Raw genomic sequence first — 19,309 nt, 5'->3', positions numbered from 1 at the left:
AGAAAGAATAAACAGCAATTGGTCAGACAGTTTGCAATGCACAAATGTTTTTTATATTTTAAAATCTTCTCATCTTACTTACAGAACATAAACATATGAAAGCTTTCAGAGGTTTACTTCTGACTCTAGTTAACCATAAGATCTTAAGTTTTCTTCATCTGCAAATTCTATTATTTTGGAGTTTTTAGACACTTGCACATTGAAGCTGTAAAATTAAAAAAAAACACATAAATCTGAAATAAGTAATTCTGTCTCTCAAATAGGCATCATTGGAGCTTTTTAGTCAAGAAGTGCTAGGTAATTTGTGACTAAATCATCTTGGACATAATTCATAGAGGGAGTTCTTTCCCCTTCAATAAATGCACCTTTTTCTTTCTTCTTACACTCTCCACCTGTTACCCTTTCCTCCCTCATGGCCTTTCTTTGTCATTTTGTCTACCTGATCCGTAGCTTTGCTTTGTCAGCACTGTTTAGCCCCACAGTCGAAGAAGGCTCTTCACACTTGCTGCAAACGGTCCCACAGAGTGAACATCTGAGGTTTTGAGAATTGCTTGGGTAAAGAAACAAGTGGTACTTTTTTACTGATTCATAGTCATTCCTTCTACACTGTCTTTTTCTTAGAAAAATGAAAACTGGCTGGGTCGGGTGGGTCATGCCCGTAATCTCAGCACTTTGGGAGGCCAAGTCGAGTGGATCACCTGAGGTCGGGAGTTTGAGACCAGCCTGACCAACGTGGTGAAACCCTGTCTCTACTAACAATATAAAATTAGCCAGGTGTGGTTGCACATCCCTGTAATCCTGGTAACTCAGGAGCTGAGGCAGGAGAATCCCATAAACTAGGGAGGCAGAAGTTGTGGTGAGCTGAGATCGTGCCATTGCACTCCAGCCTGGGCAACAAAAGTGAAACCCCATCTCAAAAAAAAAAAAAAAAAAAAAAAAAGAAAGAAAGAAAAAGGAAAATGAAAACTTCCAGCATTATTGGCATTAATTAATTAATTTTTATTAACCCTTCAGACATAACTTTTTCATTTCTAATACTACTATTTAGGAAAACATGGAATGACACAATCAGATTGATGACTTTGTAGTGCTATCATAATGGAAATGCATCCATCCGTTTTGGAGGATTCTGGAGGACCCTGTGGCTAGTTCTGCAGAGAGTGTTCAAGCCAGGCACTAGTGTAGAGTCCTGAGTGGTTTGTAAGTTCTGTTCTCTGTAGCTCTTCTTTTGGAAGATCCTGCCTCTCACTTTCCATGGCCTGGCTTTGTTTGCTACTAATTTTCCTGGAGTTTTGAAGAGCATAAGCCTTACATATTCACTATGGTACTGAGAGGATTGGATAGCAAATATTTTTGAAGAAACTTAAAGGAGAGAAATTTCTCCTAAATTGATGTGGTCTATTTCTTGGAAGTGCAGTTTTTTTTCCACTGGGTCGTACGGGCCTTTTCTACTGAGCACTCTTGCCCCCTCCATCCGTTTTCATCCAATGTAGCTCGTAGACCTGCATCTTTTTGTATGTATTGACTGAATAGATTCCATAACAGGTGCGTAGGTGGAACTACTGTTGCTACTTCTGCATAAAACATTTATATTGATATCTGAAGCATTTAATATATGTTCTAACAAGTTTAGGTCCTATAGAAGGAAGGCTGGAGAAAGGCTATGAAAACCTGAATTTCTCTTTCTAGGAGACCTTTGAAAAGGCAAGCTTGAGTAGCAGCAGCAGTGGGGCAGCCAGCCTGAAAAGTGAACTTTCAGAAAGCGCAGATCTGGTCCCTGAAGGCTTCCAGGCCTCCTATAGTAAAGGGGAAGACAGGGCCTGTGACGAAATCCTGTCAGATGATAACTTCAACCTGGAAAGTACTGAGAAAGGTACTGCTAGTGGAAGTGTGTTAGCATGAATGCATTCTGGACTCTTTCCTGTTTCAAGACTCATTTGCTTTTTTATTGTTTTTATTAATGTGCAGATATATATTCAGAACTAGATGATGAACTGGATATTTCAGATAACTCCAGCAGCTCCAGTTCAAGCCCTCTGAAAGAATCTACATTCAGTAAGCTTTCTTTTATCAGTTTGCCATTTGCGGGATTCCAGAAGACAGTGGTTTGGAAATCATACTTGAGTCAAGCAAATATCACCATATACATAACCCAGTTTTTCAGGTGCAATGCTAATTAGGACAGATGTGTCTGTCTCTCTGATAGAGCCCAAAGGTTAGCCAGCACATTGGTTTTATATTTTCTCAGCTGTCAAATGAATGGTTTTATTATTTCTACCAGCAAATGTAGGTTCTAGCCAGAGAGTCAAGACATCTAACTTGGAGACAGCCAAATAACCACAGGAGTAATGAACATGGCCTTTTATGAGCCTTCTGGTTAAATGAATTCAAAGCCTATAGAAGAAATTAATCTTGGTATAGACTAATTTCTGTACAATTTTATTTACATTAATCTAAAGGGATATGTTACATTTCAAACAATTAAAAATACTGGAATATGGGAAAGAAAAGGAAAAGGTATATTTAGATAAAATTTAAAGATTGTAAAGAGAGATAGAATCAAATACACTCAAGAAACCTGAAACTTAAAGAGAAGTTAAAATAGAAAATGAGAACTTTTTTTAAAAAAGAGTAAGTTGATAAAATATTAAAAACTGTAGATAGAAATATTCTGAAATAAATTAGGTGAAAATAATTTTCTCTCCTCAGTGTCTACACTATGAAAATCTCATAAAAGAACATTTAAAATAGCCTCTCTAAGGATCAAAGTAGAACCCTAAGGATTTAACTACGTTCTTTGTCCTTTCCAAACTTAATTGGTCCATCAAAATGATGACTAGATGTTCCAGATTTTCTGGGACAACCCCAATTTTCAATATTCTGTCCTATTTTCTCTGTAAATCCCTGCCTTCTAGGTGTGTTAATTTGTGATTAGGAAAACATGAAGATCATACAGGAAGAAATATTTATGCATGTAAACATATATAATAATTCCAGAAGAAGTTCATTACTGACTAAATTCAGTGTTCTATATACCTGACAGCAATGGTGGGAGGGTTAGTGGGGAGGCAATAAGGAGATGCTTGGCCCTTACGTTTGCATGTGGTAACTTGGCAAGGCTGGTTATGACATTTCATTGCATGACATTTTATTGTGTTTTGTTGGGTATTCATAACAGGGTTGTTTTTGTTTGTTGAGCACATTTGCTTTTTAAACAAACCTGACAAATAAATAACAATTTGTAAAATATTTTAGTTCATGCTTTCATAATCAAAGACAATTTTTACCATGTGTACAATTGCTCAGGTAACAGAAATTCAGCGTCATTTTCTGTTTTTGTTGTTGTTGGCTCTGAGTAAAGCTGTGTTTGTTTCTTGAACGTTGTTTGACTGTTTTCATGCTACAGGGGCAGCAGAATTCAGGTGTCACAGACATAGTGTGGCACGCAAAGCCTAGAATATTTCCTGCTTGCCCTTTACAGAGAAATGTATGACCTTAGAACAATATGAGAGTGTTTATAGACAAAGCCATTCATGGAATATATATGTTCTTCATTATTTTGAATTTTTAAAAAAATTATTTACAAATTTATACATATTTATGGATGCATGTGATATTTTGATACATGCATACAATGTGTAATCATCAAATCAGGGTGATTCAGGTATCAATCACCTCAAATATTTATCTTTATGTTAGAAATATCTCAAATCTCTTCTTATAGCTCTTTTAAAATATTCAATAAATTATTGTTTACTCAGTCACCCTAATGTGCTATTGAATACTAGAACTCATTCCTTTTATCTGATTTTTTATTTGTACTCATTAACTCAGCTTCTCTTCATCATTTCCTTCCCAGCCTCTGGTAACCAACAGTCTACTCTCTATCTCCATGAGGTCAACTTTTTTAGCTCCCACATATGAGTGAGAATATTAGATATTTGTCTTTCTGTGCTTGGCTTATTTCACTTAACATTTTCCGTTCATGTTGCTGCAAATAGTTAGATTTTTTTCTTTTTTATGGCTGGAAAACACTCCATTCTGTATATAAGACACATTTTCTTTATCCATTCTTCCGCTGATTGGTACTTAGTTTGATTCTGTATCTTGGCTAAAGTGAGCAGTGCTGGAATAAACACAAGACTGAATATATCCTTCTGATACACTATCTTTCTTTTGGATATGTATCAGTATTGGGGTTGTTGGATCATATGAAAGTTCTATTTTTAGTTTTTTGAAGAGAACCTTCATACTGTTTTCCATAATGGTTACACTAATTTACAGTCCCACCAACTGTGTATGAGTCCCCTTTTCTCTGTATCTTCACTAGCATTTGTTGTTCAGCATTGTTTTATTTAAAAAATAAAAGATTTGCAGAGGAAATAATGTAAAGTTATTTTTATTTTCTTGTTTCAGGCATTTTAAAGAGAAGTTTTAGTGCTTCAGGAGGAGAAAGACAATCCCAAACAAGGTAGGTACCAATTGAGCTCCTAGAAATATTTTTTGATTTTGCAGAGCTCAGTTATTGATGGCTGAATTGAAACCTGATAGCCAGAAGTTACCCCTGTGGAAACAGAAGTTAGAGCTTCCTTACCCAAGTAGCATACTGAAAAAGGTACTGATCTTAGACTTGGGTCTCAGTCTAACTCTGCCTTTTTCTAGCGTTTTGACCTTGAGCAAGTCAGTTAACCTCTCTGAGCCCAAGAGTGGGTCAGCAGAGTAGGGCAGTTGTGCTCCATGAGGTCATCTGGAGCCCTGGTCTTACGTCTCGTTCTTCCACACCCCCAGAGTATAGATTTCATCTTCTTCACCAATATGGCTTATGAGAGCACATCCTACATCCAAGCCAGCAAGAAGAAGAAAGGGAAAGTAGAGGCCCACCCCTTCCTTTCAAGGCTATGACCCAGATGTTATGCTCATAACTTCTGCTCACATACCATTGGCCATAACTTCCTCATGTAACCACAGCTAGCTGCAAGGGAGGGTGGAATGTGTTTGAGAGATTGTCTATTAAAAGCAAAGCAATTTAACAGACAGCTAGTTGTGTCAGTGACAATTGTCTCTTAGAGTAAGGACTGCAACAAAACTATTAGATTGAACCTTCTGCAAGTTCTCCCGACCTTCACGAGAGCCCCTTCACTGGCACCACATATTAGAGGGAGCAGAAACTTGATTGCAATGCTCCAGAGGCAGGGATGGGAGACATTTAAAAAATTGAGAAATGAGCTTGGAGAGTCTGCTGGTGTGGACTGTTTGATATAAAAGGACCTCCTAGAATCAGGATGAACTCAGGGTATTTGGGACTGAGGAAAAAGAATGGAGAGGAGAGATTAGAGAGGAAAAAAGGTAGCTGACAGTGTGCAGTTGCAGCATAGATCAGAGTTGGAGGAGTGGACCTGTAAAAGATGAGTGACATCTTTTTGTCTGGAGAAAGGGAGGTGAAGATAAAATTAAGCTAGAGAAATAGGAAAAGGGAGATTAAGGAAGAATATACTTTGTGATTTCTGTATATTATTATTATTATTGAGATGGAATGTCGCTCTGTCGCCCAGGCTGGAGTGCAATGGCGTGATCTCTGCTCGCTGCACCTCTGCCTTCCAGGTTCAAGCAATTCTCCTGCCCCAGCCTCATGAGTAACTGAGATTGCAGGTGCCTGCCACCATGCCCGACTAATTTTTGTATTTTTAGGAGAGATGGGATTTCACCATGTTGACCAGGTTGCTCTCAAACTCCTGACCTCACGTGATCTGCCCACCTCAGCCTCCCAAAGTGCTGGGATTACAGGCATGCGCCACTGCGCCCGGCCGGTTTCTGTATATTAGATGATGTCCTAGGCCACAGTTGAGAGGACTGTCTGGATTTGAGGTGTATATTCAGCCACGAGCAGCCAATGTTGACATGAGAATTAAGCAGAGAGTGGCAGAAGGACTGCCAAACTACTCTGACTCTGGGGCACCCGTTGATGTTGGGCCACATGTAAGTGGTGATGCCAGGCAGGGGACTTCAGAACTGTGGGATGACCCCAACTTAGGAAGTGGCTGCATCTGTGTGACAAAAGGCTAAGGCTGCATGTGCTGTACTAGGCAGGGTTTTTTGGATACAGGCAAAAGAGCCTGATTCTAGCTACTTACATGACAGGAGGCTCTTTAGAAGGCATTGTGGGGCTTGTGTAATTTAGATCCCAAAGGAGCAAGCTTGGGAAGGCATAGGAGCCAGTTCAGTCCCTGAAGTCTATAAAGGAGACATTTTTGGGAGGCTTATAATGGGATAAATGAAATCCCAGCTTGTTTATTCCTTTCTCTTGTCACCTTTCTTAGGATTCAAAATCCTGAGCGAGCCAGATTGACCTGGCTTGGATCAGGTCTGTTTACTGCCTTGAGGAGAGCTGAGATCCTTGACTGATCCACTGGTCTATCAGGGGTCCTTGCTGAAGGGAGCAGATGTTAGTGCTGGGCAGCCTCAATGGAACCACCTGGATCTACCTCTGGGTTTGAGGGCACTGGGAATTGCATAATGTAAATGAAGTTCAGAATGAAGGATCTGCTCAGCAAATTCCTGAGGGATTCAGTTAGGTGACAAAGAAAGGTTCCTATAGCAAAATCATTTTTTTTGTTTAGTCAAAGATAGTATTACTGATATGTTTATCGCTTTCAAATTAAGGTCAGGAGGAGTTAAGGTGCCTTTTGATTTTCTTTTTTCCAGTATTTCTGGAATAAAAACCCAAGGAGAACCTATCAATCAGGGCATATGATCTATCAGAAAGGTATTTGAGAAAAGCCTTTAAGACCTCATGGCTTTCTTTAGTGGGCCGAAGTGCATAGTAGTTATGGTCCGAAGTAATAGGGAGGGCATGAAAAAGAAAAGTAGTCCAAAATGCCAAAGAGAACCACAGTGGGTGTTTGTGGGGACTGGAGATCTGAGTTAGAATATCCGCCAAAGGAGCTTTAGAGTTTGCTGCTACTCAACATTCTCCACTTATTGACTTCCCATCACTATCAAAGCAAGTATTTTAGTTCAAAAGTAAATTATGATATATGGTGAACTCCTCAGTTAAGTGAATTTTACATTAAAATAAAAATTTCTAATCAGATAAATTTAGGGATCTTGGCCCTGTCAAAAATAATTCTACTCTTTTTTTGAAAGGATCCGTGGAAATTGTCTAATTTGCACAAATTTGGTTGATGTCTACCTCTTCAAAAACAAATAAAAATCCCATATGTTCTATATTTTTTAAAGCTCGAGATGGTTTTTAAAAAGCTAGTCATTAACTAAATACTTTAGAACAAATTGAGTAAGCTAGAATCGGCAGAAAGGCAAAGTTTAATCTAAAGATCATTGAAACAGGATATAGAATGAACTTTAACCTGAGGTTATGACCGAGTCACCAAATGGATATGGAAAGTGGCCCATACATTGAAGTTGATGTTTTGGAAAGTATGTTCCAAGGTGAACAGGACCTGACCCAAAACAACATTTGCAGAATTGTGCCATGAAATGTGGTAATACAGTGTGACATGCCACCAGGGAACACAGGTTTGTTTAAAACAAGCTCTCTTCCCTCAAGGAACTCACAGTAAGATGGAAAGAGAGGGGCAGACTTCAGAAGAAAATGAATGATAAAAGACAGGCTTTGATTTATGCCAAATAAGAGGAGAGAAAATTGATAACTTTTGACTTCCTCCTAGGTAATCCCTGGGGCTTCCCTGAATTAAAAAGAGACAATACCAAAATGTATTTATAATTCTTTACAGGGCATTAAATAAAGCTAAAGTTATTTGCAATCTCATTTGTTTAGGATTTTCCTGGGTTTCTTCATTTATTAATATGAAATGTGAACCCATCCTATAAAATATTTAAAAACTAAATAAGAAGTTTGAATGTAAAAGGAGATAGCAAAGCTATATAGCAGAATAAAAATAAATTGAAAATCAAGCCTGTAGTTTTTTTTTTTTTTTGCCTATTCTGTGCCATGTGTAAAACGGTGTAACAATTACAAGGAGACCCTACCCTGGGCAGCTCTCCCCTTGGGGACCCTTGCTGGGTCTTTTAAAAGGCAGTTGGTCCCAATGAGAAGAAGCCACACGGAAGTACATGTCTGTTCTGAGCGAGCACAGCCTCCAAAGTGTAGAAGTCAGACATGGCCCTGGCTAAAGGTTAATAGGACCAAGAGAAAGCTTAAGCATAAATTCTTAACTTTGGTCAGATATCAGGAGCCAGATTTAAACCAACTGCATCCTGAAGAACTAACTTAACTCCCTAATAACTTAAGATACAATTTTGGGCAAGTGAGCCAGACAAATGGATAAAATATGAACAAATAGAACTAGGAGGGATAGCTGCTGCCTCCTCAGAGATGTTTTGAAGTCTCAGGGCTGGAGAATATTATTAGAACTGGAAGGCACCCTGGGAATCCAAGCCATCATCAGTTGATAAAACTTTTTTGGAGGAATATAGTTAATGGCAAGATCAAGAGAGGAACAGGCTCCAATTTCTTTGAAATTACCATCTTTGATCATTTTCAAATTTGATATAAAATCTTTTGTATCCAATACTATTTGCTAGGAAAGCATTAATAATGAGGTTGACTTTTACCAGTTTTTGTGTGGGTTTCATAGGCTGACATAGTAGATACACATTGAAGGTTTTAATCTAGCGAGGCATAGCATTTTATTTCAACTAATAAATAAAATACTCTGTATAGTGAAACTTGATAATGCTCACAGGGGCTTTAGCCGCTTTATCACATATACTCAGGTCCTAGTAAACTTTAGTCATTATTTGATGACCATCTTAAGAACCTTCATTCATTTAATTAATGGATATTTATGACTGTGTGCCAGGCGTGTGCCAAACTATGCCTAATTCATCTTTGCATTCTCCAGGGCACAGTGTATTACACATAGGTACCAACCTACAGATACTTGTTAATTAATAGTTGAATGACTGTTATCTCAGTGTAAATTCTTTGTCTCATTACCAAGGACTGAAATCTTGCCTACTGACAGCCTTTGCCATAGCCACAGCTGAATGCACTTTTTTTTTTAAAAGGATCCTGTTGCTCAGGCAACAAGATTTCTCCATGCCTGCCTTGCCTCCTGTTGCCAAGGTAACAGGGTATAGTTGGCAGGCTGGTTTGAACATTGGATGTTTGTGGTATCAGAGATGCCTCTGGTTCACAACTTTTTTGATACATCAGTGTATGCATAAATGTATTTAATAGTGTGCTTCTAAGTCTTTTTTTTTTTTTAAGACAGAGTTTTGCTGTTTTGCCCAGGCTAGAATGCAGCGGCACCATCTCAGTTCATTGCAACCTCCACCCCCTGGGTTCAAGTGATTCTCCTGCCCCAGCTTCCCTAGTAGTTGGGATTACAAGAATCTACCACCACACCTGGCTAATTTTTGTATTTTTAGTAGAGACACGGTTTCACCATGTTGGCCAGGCTGGTCTCAAACTCAACTTCAGGTGATCCACCCACCTGGGTCTCCCAAAGTGCTAGGATTACAGGTATGAGCCACTGCACCCAGCCTCTAAGTCTTTGTATGTAATGATGATTGTGGGTGTTTGTGACCATTCAGCATCATACTTGTGCCTGGAAAGACCTTGTGTATTTTCAGGACCTGTGGATCTTGCCTCCTAAGAGCAGAAATCTTGCTGATTTTTACTTGTAGCTCTTCTCCCTCCATCTTTTTCATAATCTGTGTCTGGTTTTACTTTGGTTGAATAAATACTGCATGATTACTTTTTGCTAGAGTCAACCTGGCCTATCTGCCAGGGCCACACTCCAGCGTCTTAAAAACAGACAAAAAAACCATTGTCAATAAGACCACTTTGTTTCTTTTCTGTGACAGTTCTGTACTTTCCTGGCTTATTGCTCATTTGTTTCTAACTGTTATTGGAGTTTCAGGGGATAGCCACAGGAGCATTACACTACTTTGTTGTCGTAATACCAACTCTATTAACATTATTGATAAATAGGAAAACTCAAAGCTACATAATGTTGCTTATTCGTACAGGACGTATTTGTGAATGTCATTGCCTGAAAGAGACCTTCAGCTATAAAATCTTCATTCGCTCACATGGTGTGGTTGCAGTAGTTTCAGATTGCATTCCCTCACTATTGTAAGCCAAGCCTCTCATTTTATAAGGTTTAATTATTTTTTATCAATATCAAATAGTGTGGATACTTTTCACCATTGAATTATGGAATACACTTATAATGCATGTGAAAATGTTTTCTTTGTTGAGATACATAGTTCAAGGAATTCTTATGAGAGATGAAAATTCTAGGGCTTCATCTTCTTGGTCAGGACTCCACTGCAAAATAGTTATCCAAATAATTCACCTTGCTCTTGACTGAATTCAGTGAAAAGTCTATTTAAAAAATTAATAAAGCTAATGCCTGCATGATCCACTTTATCTGTTACTGATTTTGGGTGGAAGTTGTAGGCTAACACTCATTTTCAGCCCTTGAGTTTCTCTTTTGCCTTATGAATTCCAGATGAGGTCACACTAGGTCTGAAGACAGCTGGAAGTGAATGGCCTTTTAGAATTCTTTCAACCTTCCATTTTTCTGAAATTCTTCCATCAGCCCGAAGTGCTGCTGGTCAACGCCCATTTCAAAATTTTCAGAGAACACAAACTGTAATATGTCTCTTCACCAGAAACTATTTCTGGAATGTGCTCTGTGTGAAACCACTTTGGTATATTTTCCAACTTGAGATATGATGGGAATATCACCCTCAGTAGCCATAACACTCTACTGGGCATAAACATTCAATGTGGTTCAATCGAGAGGCAGACTTCCCCCAGGCTCTGCATAATTTCAATCATTTGTCCATCTGTGAAACCAACAATTGCATAGTTAAAAGCTGTCACTTCCGGTCACAATGAGTCTGTTCTATTTTGAAATTTCAGATGACTATATTTTCTTGTGGTTAGTGATATAATTTCCAGAGAAATTGACATTTTTTTTCCTGCTATCTGTATGCAATCTTGTAAGTACCGAGACTGTGGAAACTACTTATTTTCACCATCCCATCTCCAGTGTCTAGCACGGGTGGCTACACATTGTGGGCACTTAATAAATATACCTTGAATGAATGAGTGTATAATGGTTCTTTTTAAAGATTCCCTAAAGTTTATGAAAGAGGAATTTAAAAGTATGTAAAGCAACAGTAAAGGCGGCAGCAGCTCAGCGTTGCCAGGGTGTCCTATGTCACATATCCCCCTAGCACACACTATGCATAACATTTGTTAATACCTAAAAATGCTTGAAACGTTAGATTCTTCAGGACACATAGAATAGTCATCTTGCAAACTCAGCATATGAATGATTATTGGCTTTTCAAGAACATGCATAACCTGATGGATGCAAGTTTGCCACAAGTTGCATTTTTATTCAATTTTTAAGAGAGTGGGATTCAGGAGGTATTGCAGGTTTAGTAGCTACATGACAAGAATGTAATATGTATATGAAGATAATAACCAACATCTAAGGAAGGGCCTGGACCACATTGTGAAGTATGGCGGCCACCAGGCACATGTGACTCTCAAGCAGCTGAAATGTGGCCAGTGCAACTGAGGGACTAAATTTTAAATTTTATTTAATATTAATTAAAATGTAAAATTATAAGATATCTCAATTTTTATATGCTGAAATAATATTTTGGATTTTTAAAATTAAATAAAATAGATGGAGTTCACTTTATTCTTTTTACTTATTAAAAAATGTGGATAGCAGCAAACTTAAAGTTGTGTTTGATGCTTACCATCGGTTTCTATTAGGCAGTGCTGGCCTCATCTAGAAGGCTAAGGGGCAAAGGCATTTGGAAAACGTTTGCTGGGGTGTGGCATTTGTGCAGGCATATGAGGAGCTGGAACAGATGCTCTGCTCCTCAGCTCAGCCCTGAGGCTGCTTGCCTACACATGGGCACTGCTGTGATCATGCCTCTTTTCAAACTTTCTGAGGGCAGAATCAGCTTCATTTCTTTTTTAAAACATTCTCCTTATCCTAGGGTCAGGGAAAGCATATAAACTGTTAAAGGCTGGCAGGTTCCATTTAATTTTCCAGGGTCTGGAAGCTTGTGCTCAGAATGGAACACAATATATTATGGGATCAGGAGAGTGCTAGCCTGGGGAAGGTCAAGAGGGAATAATAAGGAATAGGGAAAAATCTCATAGGTGGAGGCAAAGATTTTGGTATTATTCTAGTGCTTAAGTTGGATGGTAGGTAAATGAGTGCTAATTTTGTTATGCTTAATAGGTAGGTGTTGCATGCATGTATCAAAAATTCTATGATTAAAATGAAAGAGTTGGGGCAAGAGAATTATCAGTCATGTTTACTTATATTTGAATTCCTGTATTTATTCCTTCTTAGGAAATACCTATCATGTGCCTTATACATAGTAGATGCTTGATGTATTTTTGTTGGGTTGCATTAAATTTAAGAATGATTCTTATAACTTGTCAGGGCACCAGAAAACTATTTTTAAAAAATGGCTCTAGGTTACAGTGGGAAAAGCAAGGCTGAAGGTGATTTACAGATATCCCTGGTGGGGTCTAAAGCTACCTCCTCAAAGTAGAAGACACTGAGATCGACTTGTAAAATAATCAAATAACAGAATTTTGAGGCAAGGCAAACACAGAATTTTGAAGCAAGGGATACTAATAACACTGGCCACTTTAGGAAAAATAATTATTTTCAATGCAAAAAACATTTTGTAGAAAGAAGTATAGGAGTTTTTTGTTGTTGTTGTTTTTTTAATAAAGCAGAAATAAATAATAGAAAATACTGTATATAACATTTAAAATCTTTTATCTTTTTAATGCAAAAATCTGTATTTGAGTTTAAATGTAACAAGAAAATTATTCAGGATCCTAAGATTTAGGCCATTATTTATACTTAGAGCCTAAAAAACAACTGTGGTGGGATGGTTCTGCCATTTGCCTGTGCAATGTCAACTGTACTGTGTGTTGCAATGTATTTATTTCCCTCTTAATTAAACTCTTGAGAGCATCTTGAGGGAAAATAATCTTTGTTTATCTTTGTGATGTAGACCATAGCAAGATGTAGGCTTTTAGTTTGTCAAATCCAAGTTTAACAAGTCATTCTAATGGCTTGTAATTCTGTTTTCAGGGACTTCACTGGAGGAACAGGATCCAGAGCAAGACCAGGTAACTTAGTGTTTGTTGGTAGCAATGAAATCAAACTCAACTCTCTAAAATTCAGTGTAATTTATGTTACAGTTTTATATCTTTTCCCCTTTTATTTCTTCAGCTTTGCTGCCTCTTGACCTGCTTCTGAAAGTGCCACCCCTCATGCTCAGGGCCCACATTAAGGAACTAGAGGCCGAGTTAGTGACAGGGTGGCAGTCCCATAGCCTTCCTGCTGTGATTCTTCGAAATCTCAAAGATCATGGTAGTACTTCCTAGATCACATTAACGTTAAACACATGATGGGCGAATGCAGAATTATAGTTGGGCCTGAAATGTCTGAATGATACTTGGGTGGTAATTTTAATACAAAGAGCAGAAGAATTCTGCTTTGTTTACCATTATTAGTTTGGCAAGTTGATGATAACAAAATGCCTTCTGTGTTCACTTGTTAGTTGAAATATTATGGGCTGTTTTTTCCAAAATTTGCATTTCTGCCATATGGGAAAGGTACGCAGTTGACTTACTGATGCTTCAAGTACATACCTACAAACAAAAAATAGTAACCATGTTTTACTTCGGTATTTCTGTGAACTCTACACCTACGTGATACATGTAGAGTGAAGAGAGTAAGTCGTATTTTTTTCTATCTCTATTCTGACACAAATAATTATTTTTTAGTTATTTATGTTTCTTTTTTGTTTCTGAGACAGAGTCTCGCTCTGCCACCCAAGCTGGAGTGCAGTGGCAGAATTTCAGTTCACTGCAACCTCCACTTCCCAGGTTCAAGTGATTCTCCTGCCTCAGCCTCCCGTGTAGCTGGGATTACAGGCGCATGACACTATGCCCAGCTGATTTTTGAATTTTTAGTAGAGATGGAATTTTACCATGTTGGCCAAGGTGATCTTGAACTCCTGACCTCAGGTGATCCACCCGTGATTAGGAAATATTGTTTCCCTAATAACTGAAAAATTATAGATCCTTAAACATAAAAGTTTATAATAAGCATTTGGGAAAAATGTGTTAATTAATGTTTCTAATTTTTGTTAAAGAGGACCAAAGTGCATTGGTAACATTAAAATTACTAGCTAAACCCAGACAATTCAGAAAAAAGTTTAATGATTATGCTTTTATCGTGTATGTGAGGGTACAACTCTTGATTGAGCATAGCTTTCTACTTTACTATTGGTTAATTTTTGATTCACATTCTTTTGTAGAGCTAATGTGTATAGTGAATATAGGCGAACTGACTTACTGTAATATTAGCCCATGTCTCCACATTTATTAAATTTGCTTTGGAAGAGTTATTGACAGTTTGGGGTCATTACAACATCAGCATAGATGCCAAAAATGATGGTTTTATTATTAAGATACCCGAAACTATCATGTTGACCAAGCTCTGCTCCTGTTATTTTGGCAAAGGTAAGTTCAAAATGTAATCATGAAATTAAGATATTTGTTATTAATTGATTTTATAACAGCAAGAATGGAACACAGATATATATGTAAGAAATTAAAAGTTCTGTTTTAACCCATATTGGAAATTCTTTTTCCTAAACAGTATGTTGACTTAGTTCAATGCCAGACTTGATTTTATGTCAGTGACACTGATCAGCTCTCTGGACCTTTAAACAAACTATTTACATTATGGCCCAGTTTATATACATTTCTTTCTTATCCCTGCAGTTTGCTATACTAATTCTTTAAAATCTGATGATTCATATATTTTTAAAACTTGCATCAATACACTAAAGCATTTATTTATTTACTTAGTTTTGAGACAGAGTCTTGCTATGTCACCCAGGCTTGAGTGCAGTGGTGTAATCTCAGCTTACTGAAACCTCTGTCTCCTGGGTTCAAGGGATTCACCTGTTTCAGCCTCCCAAGTAGCTGGGATTACAGGTGTCCACCCCCACACCTGGTTAAGTTTTGTATTTTTAGTACAGATGGGGTTTTGCCATGTTAGCCAGGCTGGTCTCGAACTCCTGACCTCAAGTGATTCACCCGCCTGGGCCTCCCAAAGTGCTGGAATTACAGGTGTGAGCCACCACTCCTGGCCATTTTAAGTGTTACTAGTGAGTGCTAAGTTTTATTCTTAAAAGGAGTGGTTAGATTTTACTAATATTGTAGAATACATTAATTCACAAGGGATTTGGATTACCCACTGAGAGTTATTCTACTTTACATGTCAGAAAATGAGACCTTTGTTTTTCTCAACCTTAATATGAAGGTTTTTTTCCATTAATTATAAAAGTCATAACTTTTAAGTGTTGCAAATAAATGTGGATGATTGGTTGTTTTATCAAACTATAAACAACTGGTGCCAGTGCCATTCACTTAGGTTACCTCATCTGCAAATCATGCTCTAATCCAGTCATTACCTTGGTATCTGTGTCTTAATTAAAAGTATAAAGAGGTGTCATTAATCCAGTATTCCAACAATAAAGTGGGAAGTTTGGACCAAGGTGTCATGAGACATTGTTGGTCCTGTTAGTAGTGAGTTACACCTTAAGTGTATTTTCATTTACTTATTTGGTTTTTCTTTCTTTGATAGAAAGGAACATGTTGGAAGTTATGCATAACCAAAATCTACAGCTCTGTATTGCCTAAATGTTCTGGAAAAAATAGCAGAAAGGGGAAAATTTTGTCAAAATCAGGGCATTCCCTCAGGAATATATCCAGTATGTGACCATTATTTTCCATGTACTATGGCGGAATACAGGGTTAGAACCATTATTTTAGAGCGCCAAGTGGCTGTATTATAATACGATCTTGCCTTTGTGGTACTCCTAAAAAATGAACTTCTAGGTTCTTAGTTGTGCTAATAGCAGCAGTATCTCCAAACTCCTCTAGAAGAAGTAACAATGAAATGATTTCACATTACTTGTATTTAAAATCCCCTTGTTCTATCTTTTAATCCTAACTAAATTGCATCAATAATTTATTTTATGCAAATTCTTTGGTTTAAATAATAGGTTGCAATTCCCTGCCAATAGAAAAGAAAATTTAGGAATTCATTATACAAATGAAAATATTAACAGTAATTATTATGAATAAATGAAGAAACATTTTTAACATGTTAATTATTTTAGCTCTATTTTCCCAAATTTAGTCACTAGTAAATTACCACAATACAAATTTGCCTGTATCTGAGAACTATATGTGTTATTATTTTCCTAATACTTTTTTTTTGCATGGACTAACTCAATTTAAATTCATTTACAAAGGAAAGTTGTTGTTATTTCTGTAAATGAGAACCAATATATGACTTCTTGATCATTGAGCTGCAGAATGGATGTTGTGTTAGCCTGCATGAAAACAATATTAATATCCTGTTTATCCTCATCAGGGCCCTTAGGTGACCAAGTATATTGTCAATCAATATCAGTATTTTGATAGGAATCTTTATTTCAGAGCAGTAGATCTCAAGAGTTTGCTTAAAATATTCAGTAAACAGAGTGCTCTCATCCAGGCTTTGTTGTTTTATTTATAGAGCATAGGCAGAATAGATTTAGTGCAATTCTTAAGGGCCCTAGTATTTTTGGAATGGTCAGTGAGCATTGGCTTCAATCTAAGTTTACCTGCTGCATTAGCTCTTAACAAGAGAGTAGCTTGTACTTTGAAGCCAGGCTTTGACTTCTCCTCTGTAGCTGTGAAAATCCTAGATGTCATTTTCTTGCAGTAAAAGGCTGCTTTGTCTGCCTTGAAAATCTATTGTTTAGTGTGGCCATCTTCATCAGTTATCTTAGCTGGATCATAGGAAGATCTTATCCTGCTGCAGCTTCTGTATCAGCGTTTACTGCTTCACCTTGTACTTTTATGTTATGGAAATGAATTCTTTTCTTAAACTGCATGAACCAACATCTGCTACTTCCAACTTTTCTTCTGCAGCTCTCTCACCTCTCTCAGACTTCATAGAGTTGAATAGAGTTGGGACCTTCTTCTGGATTCGGCTTTCGCTTAAGAGAATGTTGTGGCTGCTTTGATCTTTTATCTTCTAAAGCCCTCTCCATATAAGCAAATAAGTCTGTCATTCTTACTATTCTGTGTTCACTGTAGTCACACTTCTAATTTTCTACAAAAGCTTTTTCTCTGCATTCACAGCTTGACTGACTGTTTGATGCAAGAGGCCTAGCTTTCTGGTACCTTGGCTTTTGACATGCCTTCCTCACTAAGCTTGAACATTTCTGCCTTTTGATTGAAAATAAGAAACATGTGACTCTTTTTTTTCACTTGAACAATTAGAGGCCATTGTAGGATTATTCAATGGCTTAATTTCAACATTGTTGTGTCTCAGGGAATAGGAAGGCCTATGTAGAATGGAGAGATGGGGTAATGGCCGGTTGGTGAAACAGTCAGAATACACACAACATCCATCCATTAAGTTTACTGTCTTAAACGAGTGTAGCTTGTGGTGCCCCCAAACAATTACAACAGCAACATCAATGATCAGTCATTACAGATCATCACAACAGATCTCAGAATAATGAAAATGATTGACATATCATGAATTCCCAAAATGTGACACAGAGACATGAAGTAAATGCATGCTGTTGGAAAAATGGTGCCAGTAGCCTTGCTGAATGCAGAGTTGATACAAAGCTCCAATTCCTTAAAAAAAAAAAAAAAAAAAAAGGCAACATCTTTGAAGTGCAACAAAGTGAAGTGCAATAAAATGAGGTATGCTTGTAAATATCTTGACTATTTCCTCTGAGATCAGGCCCTTGAAAACTATTTATTGAGTGACTGATTCAGACCCATCACTGTATAAACTCTTGTTTACCTTTGCTGTCGTATTGAGAGCAACTGCATAAGGAATCTAAAACAGTAAGGGAATCACTGATTTTTTTTTCCATGTAAGACTTTTAAAATATTTTATTTTTATTTAAAATTATTTTATTATATTAAAAGAGATACATATATATTTTTTAGATTTCAGATTCAGATAAGAAATTTTCTTTACCAATGATTATTTGCTTCCTAATTCTTCATACCAAACGAGGGTATGTAGGTTTTTTTCATGATCATTGTAGGATACTGTGTTTCCAAAGGAATACTCATCTCACAAAAGTTACTGGTGGTTCCAATTCAAGTCCAAATGCAAATTGCATACAGCTGTTAAATGGCAGCTTACACTTCTGCCATTTGGGTTTCTGCTTGGGAGGAAAGGCTAAAGGAAGTAAGGGTTGAAAGGTATCCCACGCTCTGGTAGGAGTAAAGGGAGGTAGGTCAGCATGACTTGGGTGATGGTTGTAGCATGGTATACAAAATAATTGAATTAATAGAGAAAAACATCACTCTCAAGTTCCAAATTGCCATTATTAATAATTTTAATGGATTAAAAAATATGTTAAAAGTATTTACAAATACGCTTTGAATTGGTTTGTTTCTTTGACCAATTTGAGTATTGAGGATGGTGACAGAGAGCCAATTATAATAATAAGAAACTTGGATATCAAAGACCTTAGGTTCATGTGGAATCTTTTGCACACGAACCATACCATTGTGGACCTACATATGGACATCTGACCAAATTATTCCTGGATAGAAATGTAAGTACCAGTAGTTAAGAATCTATCCATGTGTTGGCTCTTGTCTGGGGAGTAATTTTTTTTTTTAAAACCTCAGAGTACATTTAAACCATAAGAGAGTGTTAATCATTGAATTAGTCATTAAGCGTCAATTAATTCCCTTTCTTCAAGAAAAATGATGATACAGCTAAGGTTATGTCCAAACCATTCTATATAATGGCTGCTGCAGCAATTCACTCTCCTGAAAGCAAGAGGCCTCCTTCTTCTCTCTGGGCTCCATGCCTGCCCTCCACTGTAGCTGGAACCTTGCTATTCTTAATTGACTCTGCTCAGTATGGAGTCAGTAATTTACTGGGGATGTTTCATATAGTGTTTCAATTAAAAATGTTTCTGTTTATGTAACTACTTAGTATTTTTTATATTGAGGTGGAAAAGCACAATTCTTAAAGTTATTCTTTAGCAAGTGTCTGAGTTTTATTCAACCCATTAATAATAGAATCTGGTGGAAGACAAAAATGCTGATTTAAGAGCATTTGAAGAACAGAGATTTATATGGTTAGGCAAGAAAGAAAAGCTGAAATAAGATTGCTAAATTAAGCATAAGACTGGTAGAATTTCTATAAGG

General features: G+C 37.2%; 1 protein-coding gene across 5 annotated transcripts in view; it reads left to right on the top strand.

Annotated features, from left to right (window-relative positions):
- NEK10 (NIMA related kinase 10) overlaps positions 1 to 19,309 on the top strand; it is a 237,027-nt gene that overhangs the window by 179,497 nt on the left and 38,221 nt on the right. For 4 of the 5 annotated variants that reach the window (XM_074405756.1, XM_039480208.2, XM_074405758.1 and 1 more), the window contains 5 exons: positions 1,690 to 1,873; positions 1,969 to 2,055; positions 4,417 to 4,471; positions 13,137 to 13,174; positions 13,278 to 13,418. In XM_074405756.1, the coding sequence (XP_074261857.1) occupies positions 1,690 to 1,873; positions 1,969 to 2,055; positions 4,417 to 4,471; positions 13,137 to 13,174; positions 13,278 to 13,418 (505 nt within the window). The remainder of the gene's footprint in view (positions 1 to 1,689; positions 1,874 to 1,968; positions 2,056 to 4,416; positions 4,472 to 13,136; positions 13,175 to 13,277; positions 13,419 to 19,309) is intronic. The other variant, XM_074405757.1, reaches the window with a different exon arrangement.

Source organism: Saimiri boliviensis, chromosome 9 (genome assembly GCF_048565385.1).
Source record: "Saimiri boliviensis isolate mSaiBol1 chromosome 9, mSaiBol1.pri, whole genome shotgun sequence".
Classification (NCBI taxonomy): Eukaryota; Metazoa; Chordata; class Mammalia; order Primates; family Cebidae; genus Saimiri; species Saimiri boliviensis.
This window is presented reverse-complemented; position numbering and strand designations above follow the sequence as displayed.